Raw genomic sequence first — 14,548 nt, forward strand, 5'->3', positions numbered from 1 at the left:
CAGGCTTGAAATTTGAACAAAGCGACTAAATCATATACTGCTCTTCAAATTTAATGTCCTTGATTTAATGTCAGGAACACTTCTTTTGCTTTAACGTGTTTTTTGTAAAACACAAACCAGGGTAAGATTCACATTCACTTTAGGTTAATCAAAACAATCAGGAGCTTTGCATTTTCCTGCAATGTTCAGTGAACTGAGGTGCCAATAAAAACTTTCTCTGAATGGTGTGACAAAGTGCTCATCGTGTTCACAAGGACTGACTCTACCTGGATATTGTGGGGAATTTAAACCCCGACCATGAATGGATCTTAGCGTTTACTGTTCAAGTACGCAGAAAGTGCACAACCTTTCAAACCACTGACATGATCAATGATGAATAAATTAAGAATTTTGATTGATGGAGTTTGGTTATGGTTAAATGGATTTCCTTAGACTTAAAAACAAAACATCATTAAAATTAGCACATTTTGAACATGACAGCCAGATTTACAGTGAAATATTTTATTTAGTAGGTTATTTGGGTGCAAAAATGAGTACACATTTTACTGGAATGTGAGCTTCATGCATGGATTTGTTCTTCTTTAATTAAATAATATAATCAATAATATATAAATCAGTTTGTATTTTCCTTTTACATAATTCAATTCCCACCACAAAAGGTCACAAAAGTATTCACCAGAACAGGAAATTAAGTGTTAGATACTCAAAGTTTCCTGGGTTTCCAGACCCTACATATGTATGGGAGGTTGAGCCTTCAGTTATCAGGCACCTCTCCTTTGGAATCATCTACCAGTCAGGGTCCAGGAGGCAGACACCCTCTCTACTTTTAAGATTAGGCTTAAAACTTTCCTTAATGATAAAGCTTATAGTTAGAGCTGGCTCAGGCTTGGACCAGCTCGTAGTTATGCTGCAATAGGCTTAGACTACCAAGACTTAGACCCCCCCCCATGCAATGCTCATGGTGCATTAAGATCAGATCAGACTGAGTCCTGTCTGTAAGAGGGGACAGGGATAATCCTGTCTTGATGTTGGGTCTTTGTTAATAACTGAACCTGGAGTATGGTCTAGACTTCCTCTGTTTGTAAAAGAGATTGATTGATTGAAGGTGCCCTCTTTAGGGGGGTTTCTCTCCTGCCCCTCACACAGCCCGAGTGTGCCACTGTTCTAATGTAATACTTTAATTTATCATATGATTATATAGCATTAGAAACTAAAATAAAGTTATAGTAGGCAGGTTTAAGACATAAGAATATAAGAACAAACTGAAAAATGATAGCTATCTTTTTAAAGAAGCCATGGTGACATTATTCTGTGGGGTCTTCTTTCCTGAAGCCTCTGTTGTGATAGATAGCCTGGAGGAGCTTTGTCTGCATCGTCTCCTCGACCGGGTACTGCTGATAGAGGGGCAGATACAGCAGATTGTGGCAGGTGAGGGACTCTGGCTGATGGATTTCGCCGGCATCGAGAAGGACAGTAACTCTCATCCTGATGCTCTCCATACCCTGGAACGGGACACGGTCGCTGCCTGTGACGAACACTGGGAACAAAAACAAAGAAGAGAGACTGTGTTAGATGAAATGATGATCCTACATTTGACCCTTGATGATCATCACTGTCATGTTTCATACTCACAGAGGAGTTTTTTCTTTTCCTCAGCTGTCAGTTTCTCAAACACGTTCCAGAAGGCAATGATGTTTGGATGCCCAGCATGGTAGCCTCCTTCATACACCGTGTTCTGATTGAAAAGATGCAATAAATATTTCATATGTACGTACAAGCAAATGTCTCCACCTGCATGTAGGGTGTATAATTAAGACACACTAGTATTACTAGCATACTTCAGGAGGCCAATATAAAGCAGTGCTGTGTTTGTGATTACTATTTTCTTTGAGCTGTCTACTGAAAGCAATCAGTGTAACCACCAGGCCTGCTAGCACTCAGGTGTACACATTATGAAAACCAGACTACCAGGTGAAATCAGTGTCTCTCTTCAGACCACACACTAATACCAAGCCTCACATAGGGGTCTCAGACATCCCACAATTAAAGGACTTGAGGATTGTAGAGTCCAGCCTTTCTGCCTCAGGTGTCCTCTGATTCACATCTCAGTCAAAAGATTAAGCTTTGTCCTTTCTCGGCCTTTACAAGAGAGACATAATAAGATGGATATAATCCACACTTTGCCCTGTCAGAGTGCCAGAACTGTATGTCAGGGCTAGACCGGCCCTCATGGCAACTGACCAGCTCTATGTGTGCCTTAAACAGGAGTGTCGTAGGACTACAATCAAAGGCATATACTGACCCCTGTAGGTCTTTCAGCAGGCAACTGTGAGTCCCTGGGGGCCATGGGAAGGATCTGTCAAATATTTATTCAGCCGCCACTGAGTCATTGTCATCTACATTCAGGGACTGATGTCTGAGGACCACATACACTGTTACATCTGTTTGGGGTCCTGAGATTCTGTGAGTAACTAAACCTGGTGTCTTGCAGGGCCAATGATGCTTTAGGTAGCATCTTGTGACTTTGCATACAGCAGCTGCAAGCAGAAATATGTGGGGATTCTAATACTGCTTTGCTGCATTCTTGCATAGTCCCCAAATATATTAAATATGTCACTGGGTGGAGAGATAGTTTTTCTACTTTGAGAACAATGGTAGCAATGAATACTACAGGTTTTCAGCGTACCTGCTTGAACACATCCCAGTCGTAGTTTTCTTGGCCCACCATCACAGCCTGCAGTTCCTCTGGCTGGAAGAGGCCCACCACGGAGTACTCACACACCTTGAAGAACCCTCTCTTGAACTCTTCAAACACTCCTTCCACTGATTTGTTGAAGGCATGGTCCACAAAGGCGTTCACAAACTGTTTTCTATTTAGGAGAAAAAAATCCAAACATTATAGAAGCAGTTTTAACCAAGAACTGACATTTCTAACATTCCTGTTTTGTTTTTGTCAGCTGTGCATTCCCCGTTTAAACAATCAGTAAATATCCTTAAGTCAAATCCTCAGTAACTCTTGAACTGGTGAAAACATAAAGACAGTATTTGATGTAAACATACTTGTTTGTTGCTGTGACGGGTTTTCCAGGTTCTGTCGGATCAAGTTCAACTTCCTCACCATCCCAGGGCGCCTGTGATGAATATTTACAGTCCGATTAGAGTATCATAAGAAAAATGTTCAGGAACAAGAGTCAATTGTGAAAGTATGAAGTGAAACTATCAGTTGTTCAGTGATTTATCGAACCCACAGTGAAAGTATACATCAGGTCGTCCACCTCATCAGGTGTGTAGTCCTCCAGAATGCACCGCAGAGACCTGAAGAAACACAAAAACATCACTTTGACACATCTGACACCTAACAATGTCAAGAACACACACAACCTGGAACAGCGAACAAAAAATGTTTTGGCTCCTGGGCAGAGAGAGGCATAACTAATCTGTCTAAGTTACTGGAGGGCTCCATTTTCATGTCTTTTGCTCAGCTGCAGGAAAAGTACAAAATTCAACAACAAGATTTTTTCCGATATTTGCAGTTGAGGAATTTTGTCAGGAAGGACACCTCAATACTCGAGTGTCAAAATATTTCAAACTGTGAGAGGCAGCTGTTCTTAAAAACCACTAGCTCTACTAGTTCCTTTTATACTATACTTAAAGAAAATGACACTAAAAGTACGTCATATTTAAAAAGCATATGGGAAAGAGAACTTAATGTTAATATCACAGATGATAACTGGAAGGATGCAAAAACACTAAGTGTATGTAACAGAGTGAAGGCAGTTCAATTAATGATATTGCACAGAGCTCATATATCTCTTTCCCACCGCCAAATTTAATCCAAATTCATCCCCACAATGTCAAAAATGTAAGGCAGAAACCGGTAGTCTCACACACTGCCTATGGTCATGTAGAAAAATCCAGCGGTTCTGGCAGGTCATAGAACAAGAAATTAACAAGATCCTACATATTGATACCAAAGGTGGACCATTGTCATTACTTCTAGGTATACCTAATGTTACTGTTACTGATAAATATAAGAGGAAACTTTATAAGATGTTAACTTTCTGTGCCAGAAAATGTATTCTTTTAAACCGGATTACAGATAGGGTCCCTTCCAAGGTACAATGGCAGAGAGTTATACTTGAATATGTCCCACTGGACTACTTAACTTGCAGACTACATTCCAGAAACGATGTTTTCCGTAGAACATGGGAACCCTTCCTGATATATATATTGGGCTAAATGTTTCCACTATTCTTACAAGAGGCTTTGTGCTATAGCTTAACCTGAATGCTAACCATGATATATATATATAACCATGATATATACAGTTAGGCCCAGAAATATTTGGACAGTGACACAATCTTCATGATTTGGGCTCTGCATGCCACCACATTGGATTTGAAATGAAACAACTACAACGGAATTGAAGTGCAGACTTTAAGGTTTAATTCAAGGGGTTGAACAAAAATATATGATTAAACATGTAGGAATTGTAGCTATTTTTATACAAACGCTCCTCATTTCAGGGGCTCAGAAGTAATTGGACAAATAAACATAACCCTAAGTAAAATGTTACTTTTCAATATTTTGTTGAGAATCCTTTGCAGGCAATGACTGCCTGAAGTCTGGAACCCATGGACATCACCAAACGCTGGGTTTCCTCCTTTGTGATGCTTTGCCAGGCCTTTACTGCAGCTGTCTTCAGTTGCTGCTTGTTTGTGGGTCTTTCTGCCTTAAGTTTTGTCTTGAGCAAGTGAAATGCATGCTCGATTCGGTTGAGATCTGGTGATTGACTCGGCCATTGCAGAATATTCCACTTCTTTGCTTTAAAAAACTCCTGGGTTGCTTTTGCAGTATGTTTTGGATCATTGTCCATCTGTACTGTGAAGCGCCGTCCAATCAACTTTGCTGCATTTGGCTGAATCTGAGCAGAAAGTATATCCCTATACACTTCAGAATTCATCCGGCTGCTTCTGTCTTTTGTCACATCATCAATAAACACAAGTGACCCAGTGCCATTGGAAGCCATGCATGCCCATGCAATCACACTGCCTCCACCATGTTTTACAGAAGATGTGATGTGCTTTGGATCATGAGCTGTTCCAATTCTTCTCCAAACTTTCTTCTTCCCATCATTCTGGTACAGGTTGATCTTAGTCTCATCTGTCCAAAGAATGCTGTTCCAGAACTGGGCTGGCTTCTTCAGGTGTTTTTTGGCAAAGTCAATTCTGGCCTTTCTATTTTTGAGGCTGATTAATGGTTTGCACCTTGTGGTGAATCCTTTGTATTTACTCTCATGAAGTCTTCTCTTTATGGTAGACTTAGATACTGATACACCTACTTCCTGGAGAGTGTTCTTCACTTGAGTGGATGTTGTGAAGGGGTTTTTCTTCACCATGGAAAGGATTCTGCGATCATCCACCACTGTTGTCTTCCGTGGACGTCCAGGCCTTTTTGAGTTCCCAAGCTCACCAGTGCACTCTTTTTTTCTCAGAATGTACCAAACTGTTGATTTGGCCACTCCTAACATTTCTGCTATCTCTCTGATGGATTTCTTCTTTTTTTTCAGCCTCAGGATGGTCTGTTTCACCTCCATTGAGAGCTCCTTTGACCGCATGTTGTGTGTTCACAGCAACAGCTTCCAAATGCAAACGCCACACCTGGAATCAACTCCAGACCTTTTAACTGCTTAATTGATGACAGGTTAATGAGGGAAGAGCCCATGCAGCCTTGTTATTTTTTTTTGCAGCCTTCTGAGTCAATTGTCCAATTACTTTTGGTCCCTTGAAAAAGAGGCGGCTGGGTATTAAAGAGCTGTAATTCCTAAACCCTTTCTCCAATTTGGATGTGAATACTCTCAAATTACAGCTGAGAGTCTGCACTTTAAGCCCATATTGATTATATAATTGTATCCTGAATATGTTTTCGTAAACAGCTAAAATAACAAAACTTGTGTCACTGTCCAAATATTTTTGGGCCTAACTGTATATATATGTGAGCCAAATGTATATGTTTTGTTTGTTTAAAAAAATCTAATAAATATATTTATAAAAAAACAACAACAAAAAAAAAACAATGTCACAAACACATCAAAACTCAAACAAAGAAATTTGAACTTTTGTCAAATAAGATGTCAAAAAACAGCTGTAGGTTAAAAAAGCATGAAGAATAAAGCTTTGTGTTTTTAAATCTTACTCTCCCATCACGGGGTCGAACTCCTTCAAGTCATCCAGCGAGGGTTTGAGACGAAGCAACTTCTTGAAGAGAACAAGTGGGAAGCGCAGGTGGATGATGTTATTGTTGTAGAGAGCCATTCCACACAGAACACCAAAGAAGAAGTAATCCTGCTTCTCCACCTTTGGCTGTTTGGTTGATGATACAAACATAGTTTGGATTTTGTGATAATGAATAACTTTTGAAGTTCTCACAGGATGAAATGGTCACTTTTAAAGGATATAAACTAAAATATAAAGGAAGGGAAATGTACAGTGGGGCAACAGACATCAGTGAAGGCAGAGTTTTCCTTCATCATTTGTCCCTCTTATTTTCATTGTAATCTGCAGACTTTTATGTACAAGATAGCTACAAATAAGATCACTACATGCCAGTGTTTCCCTCCTAGATGATCTGGTCTTACCTTGGAAGGGAACCAGCACATGTTCTCGTTGTGCATGAACATGTCAGATTCAGGAGCGATCAGCTTATCAAACAAGAGCAAGAAGAGGTCGCTTCTGTTGACATTCATCAACTTCCTGTCATCCTTAAACAGCACCTAGAAATGATATGATAATTCTTAGAATACCTCGCTCAAGTTACATTGAATACAAAATATAGAGTATACATCAGTTCAAAGAGAGCAGGTTACTGTTTGAAAATATCTTTGCATGTTTCAGGATAAGGAGAGAAGAGATACTGCTTTGTCCACATGGGGCGCCAAAACTGAACACATAAGTTCTTCACAGGAGCTTTAAGTCATTCAAATCTGAGATTTATTTCATTCTTATCACAAGACAGAAGCCTTTGAGATTTTTGCTGCAGAGATTCTCGTTCCCTTATATTTGCAATTTTTCACATGTAACCATTTCTGGATTTCTTCTTTTTTTAATAGTGAGATTTAATGTAAATCAGTCCAACAAATTGACCTTTTTGGCTGTGTTCTTGTCAGACTTCAGTTGCACAGGTAAGCATGAAGAGTTGTTCTTCTAATCATATTATATTAAACTCCTGCTATAATATTTTTCTTGTTTTGTGTCCTAAAGACAAATCTACATAACAAAGCCTTCAAGCAAACAAGAAGACAAACATGTTGGTGTTTACTAAAAGCTCCTTCTGGAAGGCACAGTGGTCGGCTGCAGCGAGGTGTCTGAAGGTGTCCTCCACCAGGTGAGTACGTCTCAGAGTTAGCTGGAAGACCGGGGCTGGCACAGGGTCTGAAAGTCCTTTCACCTCCGCAGACTTTATCAGAGCCTTTTGATATATAACTCTATGCCCTATCTGTAATTACAAAACCCTCTTTTACAAAGATGTCTTATCACAAAGGAATCAATAAATGTTTTACAGTAAAAAACTATACAGTAGATAAAACTACTCAAATTATGAAAAGTGCAGCGATGATGCAATGATTTAAAAATATATACTATACCTTTATTCTTTCTGCATAGAAGTTAAAGACCTTCACCTTGTCAACCAGAGTGAACACAAACGGGTAGCAGCAGAAAATTGCTGCTGCTTCCTTATTGCTGGGGGTCTGTTCATCATGCTTTAAGACAACAAAAAGTAAACATGGTTTAAAGAGAGATCATTAAGCTGTGAGAATACACAGGATATAAGGTCAGATTTTTCTCTGAATTATCGTGGATACTGTACTTAATTTTATTACCTCTTGGTTTAAAAGTTTGTCCCAACAAGTTACATCGTCAACTAGCTTCACCTTACTACTGATTCCCTCCAGGTAAAAGGTGCTCAGTGGGACCCTGGAGGACTTTCCAGCTTTGTTTGCCTGTGAAATCAAAAGACAACAGCAGTTTGATAGTTAAAGACATCACTGAAACACTCTGTTTTTTCTCAGTTATTGACCAATTCCTCATTCAATCGAGGCAAGATGTTAAATTATCTTACCCTTTACTTATAAAAACCCTTTAGTTGTCTCTTGTATGTGATACACATTCAAAACACAGCACAGCTGACACTAAACACAACCCTACACTGACCTTGTAGAGCAGTTTGAGAACTTCCAACACGAGTCTGACTTCATGGTTGTGAGTTGCCAAGAGGCCCTCTTTTAGCATGAAGATCAGGGCATTTTTGAACACCAAGATGTGCCTGGTTAGTATGGCTGGTGTCAGGGAAGACCACCAGCTCTCTGTGGAAAAACACAACACATACAGAGTGTTCCATAACGGCATATCAAATCCAGTTGAAACTTTTTAAAGTTTCCAGAAGCAGGAAAAGTTTTATAAGACTCATAACTATGTACAGATTTTGATGTGACATATAAAGAAAAGCGGTTTGTAATAGGATCATCAAGGAAAATCCAAACTTATTTCATCATCGTGAAAAAAAACACTTTTTTTTTTCATTTGCTTTATTTACTAGTACACAAGTATTTGACACTGGCCAAACCTTTGGACCAAACATGAAGATAACAGGAGCTGTTTACTTAGTGTTTCACGATGCTTCTCACTCAGATCTGCGATGATGTTGGACAAAGGCACCACTGTACTAATGACATGAGAGTCCTCTAGGAGAAGGGGACACGTCAGTAGCAGCAAAAAGATCTCTGGTGATTTGATGTCATCTTTGGAAGCCATCAGCGAGTCCACCAGGACCTTAAGGTTCACCTGCAGAGACAAGATTTATGAGATAACTTGGCACTGTTTCCACCACATAGATCTGTTTGTAAAGGAATAAATCAGAAGAGGAGAGACTATTAAGTCATTACTGCCAGTTACTTTTTCAGACAAATAAACATTTGATCTAAAGGATGCATGTAAAAAAGAATTTATGTTCTATACTGTTCTTCTGATCCATGGTACTGCCAGGAGCTGGTCCAAAACTTTGCTAGCTGCCTCGAGGTCCACAGTCAAAGCACCTGCTTCTGTTAAAGACCAACTAAAAATAGAAAGTGTGACAATGTTTCAGCAACAAAACCATCTTCCTTTTTTTTTCAAAATCTTAAAATGAGAAGTAATTTTGCACCAATATATCCTAAACAAGTGCAGCTGATAAAAAAAGCACTCACTTTGTCTTAGTGAAACTTGCAACAAGACTGGAACATGTCGAAAACACCCCACACATTTCTCTGTTGAACACAGAAAGGGGAATGCTGTAGTTACTGAGCATTAGACTGACACCTTACACTATTACAAACATTAGTTGAGTATTGATGAACACCTCTTTGCCCCTGTGTTGCCGTTTTTCACAGACAACCAATGTTGCAGTTTTGTCTCATCAAACCGCCCTGTTATCTGTTTTCGGTTCAAGCTCTGAAAGAGAGACATACAACATTTTTCTGAGTACAATGTGGAAGAGCTAGTGCTTTACTGCATGTGCTGTGAATTTTGACTGTAAAAAATATTCAGCTATGGCACATCTAAAATACTGTCTTTAGTGAAAATGTTGAATATTTGATTGTCAATCGAAGAGCTGATCAGGCCCCAAATATGTTTGAACACATTACCTGTGCAGGTGAGGAGAATGCAAAGTTTGTGTTCCAACCAGCAGATATTTTCAGGTCTGCACATAAAAAAAATCAACACTGAAACAGGAATGTTATTCAAAATCCACAAGTGTTATAACACCTTCTCAAACACATCTCTTGGAGTTAAAAAAAATGCAATGTTTCACTGCCAAATGATGCAAATATGTGGGGAACTTTATATGAAACTTAATCTAATAATCTTTGGAAGCCATGCCATTACAGAGGAAGAGAAAGTGCTCTGCTTCACTGCCTGATGCATCTCATGGGGGATATTTGCAAAAGTATAAAATGTCAAAGACAGGTCCGACTGTTACTCACACTCATTAAAATATGATAAACACCACAAAACACATATAAACATAGACACATTCGTACCTTTGGGAGCGGCTGCCTTCTTGTCATTCATCCATGGAAGTTTCACCTCAGTGGGAGTAAGACTGTCCTCTGTGCATCCACTTCCAATTTGACCTTTGACTCCATTGCCAAAAGCCCACAGCTGGCTTGAGGAGTCCAACACCAGAGTATGACGTCTGGGAGACAAGTGATTCAAAATGCATTGACAGACTTAATTACAAGTTTTCTCAATAACAGCTTGTAAAAAAATATATAATTTTATTATGTCACTAAAACATGCCAACAATTATAACACTATTAAATAACATCAAAATTATAGATTCTCATAAAACCACCTCCTTAAGTTTTACCTGCCACATGAAATCTGTGCAGTGGGTCCTTCCAGACCTTCAACCAGTCTGGGTTTCATTCCGTTCTCAGTGGAGTTGTGACCGAGCTGACCGTGGCCGCCTTCTCCAAAAGTGAAAACTTTACCATCCTGGAAAATCACAGAGTCATATAATGTTATTTTTTTAAATTGCCATTGATTATCATGCCCCCAGATATTGATGAAAAGATGAACATTATCTATTACACATACTCTGTCTTACCTCCCACAACATTTTCTGATTGGTTAGATGTCTCACAATTGTGTGGTGTAAATGTGTTAGTGTAACTTGGTAACTTCTAAATCATGTATACAATGTTAGAAGTTTCAGTTTTGATGTTCTGTTGGAGTTTGTCCCTAATTCTAACTTTCAACAAAAATATTACTCTAACTGCGTATCGGTTCTAAATATCATTTATCCATCTAATCAACTACACATAATCGTATCAGTACTGGCCCTGAATAACCAATATCAGTGGATCCCTACAGTGAACCATCAAATCCACACTACAAAGACAGTGTACCTTTGTTAACACAGCAGAGTGTGCCTCTCCACAGCTGATAGAGGAGATGTCCAGAGGTCTGAGGGCAGGTACCACACAGATGTTGAACCTGCCTGTGGTGATACGGTATATTTAAAAATGTTTGGGCCTTTTGGCTGTCAGGAGAAAACTAGGTAGACATTTGGACAAATAAAAAAAACTCTGTTCACAGGATAGAAATATTGTTTGGCATAATAAAACCATGTTGATGTTTAAAAGATATTACTACATTTGATTTAGCAATCATGAGCATTGAACGAAACACCTCAAAAGCAAAAAAGGAATCAAACAGCTTCTTTCAAGATGAAACAGCAGCTATTACGCTCATTGCCAGCCGGTAGCATCAAACTACCAACAAATGTAAGAACAGACTGATAAGAGTGAAGAGGCCCTTCTTTGACAATATGCTGCTTGCCAACTATGAACAAGAGAGTAGTATTTGTACCTTTCTCATCCACCCTGTTGAGCCCCAGCTGGCCTGATTTGTTGGCCCCACAGCAGTACACCAGGCCGGGCAGTGTGAGGAAGAAAGTGTGGGTCGCCCCAGCAGAAATCTGTGTCACCGCTACGCCAGTCAGAGCTGTTACATGGACAGGTGTGCATTGCAGTGACACATCCTTCCCTAGACCCAGCTGACCGTGGCTGTTACTGCCCCACGTGAAAACTTCTCCGCCTGGAGAGTGGAAAATAGTGAAGGTAATGAGAATTACCACATAATGAGAAATCTGTGCACTCTGAAAGGATGATGGAATAATGTGTGAAATGTCAAATCTTGTTATTAGTATAGTTTTTTCTTTCTGGATGTTTCTCTTATTTTGCATTCAAATATTTATATATTTGCCATACATGCATCCTAAATATAATTGCATTGTGTCCACAAGACCACTAATAACATGTTACCAGTGTAAAATGTATATATTTTTTAGACTTCAAGGGGCTCTGGAGATTTAAAACTGGAGCTGCCACTTTTCTATTTCAAACACAAAATGTAATCAGAACATGATTGCTGTCTTACGTTGAGTCAGAGCCAGAGAGTGAACATTTCCACAAGCGACTTGAATCACTTGTACTGGCATTGGCATGGGCACACGACTGCATGTTGATGAGACAAAAATGAGTAAGAAAATAAAGAGCTTTTATGATGAACAGTGATAAGTGCAAACTGGTTCTTGCCTTGGTCTGTGACTGTTGGTCTGTCCATCCTCATTTGCTCCCCAGGAGAACACATGTCCAGATGCACACAGAGCCAGAGAGTGATCCTGTCCACAGGCCATCGACACCACACCCCTCAGCCCCTCCACACAACCTTAGACAGCATGGCAGAGAGAAAGAAACATGGACAGAAACGCATCAACTGAGATGTTAATTGTAAATTGAAACATACAATTTTAACTTCAAATCACAGAAAAAATAACTTTTCATAATATTCCGATTTTTTGAGAAGCACCTGTACAGCACAGGGAAGAAGAACAGGCACAGCCTCAACAAGATGACAACAAAGTAAAAATGGAATCAGCAGTTTATATGCTTTTCACAATTTTAGAGGATAATTGGATTGGAGCTTCAAATCATGTGCTGCAAGTCTTCTGAGGGAGGGAAAAATACCTCAACAGATTTTAACAGATTTTTTGAGTCACCAAAAAATTCGTCTTTGCAGCACAGCACAGTCACAGCGACCAATCAAGGTAAAAAAATTAAAATATATAATAGATTACTGAGGGGTCAGAAAAGCTCTATTTCAATTGTATGTTTTTTAGAATTGGTAGCTATAGAATATATGCCTTGTTGCTCACTAAATCTTAGCCTCTAACTCTTCAGTGTGCATGAACTTCTCAGTTTGAAATAAAAAAAGTAAAAGCAAAAACCTTTTATAGTTCAATTCAATTCAAGAAGTACAAAGAAATGATTTTCATGAGGTACAAGGAGGAAGACTAGTGCTGAGAATCACCAGGGGTTCACTTTTGTTTGTTGGTGTAAATATGCAGGTAATATATGAAGATTTGACTTGTGGGATTGCACTCGTATATGGACAGAAAATAGTGAATAGAGGGGTAGAATTAGATAAGTTTTTACTTCTTCCTACTCCTTTTCGCACATGTAAAGTAAATTGTTTCACTGCTTGCTAATATTGATTTTGTTTCTTTTGTATAACTGTTTCTTTTTTTCTTGTATGTTTGTATAACTCTTTCTTCTTTTCTACTTGTATGCTTTTATTTTGTATTTTTACTTTTACGTGTTCGAAATAAAGTCATCAAATCAAATCAAATCAAATCAAAATCAAGTACACTAGAAAAATATAGTGAAAATAAATTCCATCTCACTCTGTGATGAAGTTCTTGTTATTATATTTTTATAATTATTAGTTATACACATTTAGGGTAAGATGGTCCAATATTATACATACTGTACAAAATTATATAACACTAAGGAAAATGTAGTGTAACGCATTGCCACATATATTGCATTTGACACTGTCACATTCATTAATTATGATTTGTAATAATAATAATTAATTCAATTGTATAAAACAAATATTAAAATATTTTCTTCAATGCTAATTTAACTATTCCCCCTTTATGTCCACTAAAAGGCTGAATGCTAAAAAAAAACTTAATTTTCAACCCCTTCATTGACATCTCAAATTTCCTAGTTGCACTTGAACTCAACATATGACAGAGGGCTTTGAGTAATGCTAACTTTCGTTGCCTGGAGAGATCAGAGGGAAACGAAACTGAAACTTTGATCAGGTTGTTTACCTGCGTGATGTTTATTGTGATAGTGACGCATAGGCTTTGAATTTCAATGACACGTTTCATTGCCACTCTCATGAAAAACACAACCTTAGTTTAACACTGTATTTAATACTTTTAAGGGGAAAACGGATTACCAGTAAAAAAAAAAATGTATGCATACTCACTTTAAACTTGTCAATTCTTAAAAGAAACACAATCACTTTATGTCGACTCCTGTTTCTTCATCTTGTAGAAGTATCAGATTATTTATTTGTTTTAACTTTACCTGGTGTCCTTCCATCTTTGCCTTCTTTTCGTCCCTGAGAGTTGTGTCCACTTGATAAAACACCTCCATCCTTGGTGAGGAATAAAGTGTGCCGGTCCCCGCAGCAGATGTCTGTGATGACCCCCGGGACAGTCCAGGAAACCGGACTGAGGGCCGTCTGAGGACCAAACTGTCCGCTGGAGCCATCTCCCCAGCAGTACAGCTGCACCATGTCTACAGCTGGTCTGGTGTGTTAATGGTCTCAGTGGTGGAATTTAAGTCACAATTAATGCTGCCTTCAGGTGTCGTCGGAGATAACACTTATACTTCAGTTTCATTTACTGGCTGAGGACTTAGGCCACCTTATCATGTCAGCCAGATACTCATACGAGGTTACTTCATCTGATAAAACCTGGAACAAACACTAGTCCCCTATACAAATTCAAACCCTGACTGTGAATGGATCTTAGCCTTGACTGCTCAAGTACACAGAAAGTGCACAACCTTTCAAACCACTGACATGATCAATGATGTATAAATAAGAATTTTGACTGATGGAGCTTGTGTACAGAAAAATAAATAAAATAG

At 38.8% G+C, this 14,548-nt stretch overlaps 1 protein-coding gene across 4 annotated transcripts; it reads right to left on the bottom strand.

Moving 5' to 3' along the window:
* Positions 1–1,216: 1,216 nt before the first annotated feature.
* On the bottom strand, positions 1,217–14,287 carry LOC117824872 (probable E3 ubiquitin-protein ligase HERC4). Of its 4 annotated transcripts, none has more exons than XM_034700360.1 (23): positions 13,982–14,287; positions 12,137–12,269; positions 11,979–12,055; positions 11,409–11,636; positions 10,946–11,037; positions 10,405–10,532; positions 10,076–10,230; positions 9,680–9,735; positions 9,394–9,485; positions 9,242–9,301; positions 9,015–9,111; positions 8,660–8,840; positions 8,211–8,362; positions 7,880–7,999; positions 7,643–7,747; positions 7,318–7,494; positions 6,638–6,772; positions 6,196–6,362; positions 3,249–3,315; positions 3,061–3,131; positions 2,687–2,870; positions 1,633–1,735; positions 1,217–1,537 (listed from the first exon to the last, which is right to left on the bottom strand). In XM_034700360.1, exons 1-23 carry the CDS (start codon positions 14,190–14,192, stop codon positions 1,305–1,307), a joined length of 3,024 nt encoding a protein of 1,007 aa, XP_034556251.1. In that variant the 5' UTR covers positions 14,193–14,287; the 3' UTR covers positions 1,217–1,304. The 4 variants fall into 4 exon arrangements, with proteins under 4 accessions (XP_034556251.1, XP_034556252.1, XP_034556249.1 ...); XM_034700361.1 differs by having other exon boundaries at positions 7,679–7,759; positions 13,982–14,286; XM_034700358.1 differs by having other exon boundaries at positions 7,643–7,759; positions 13,982–14,286.
* Positions 14,288–14,548: the final 261 nt, after the last annotated feature.

Source organism: Notolabrus celidotus, chromosome 14 (assembly GCF_009762535.1).
Source record: "Notolabrus celidotus isolate fNotCel1 chromosome 14, fNotCel1.pri, whole genome shotgun sequence".
Classification (NCBI taxonomy): Eukaryota; Metazoa; Chordata; class Actinopteri; order Labriformes; family Labridae; genus Notolabrus; species Notolabrus celidotus.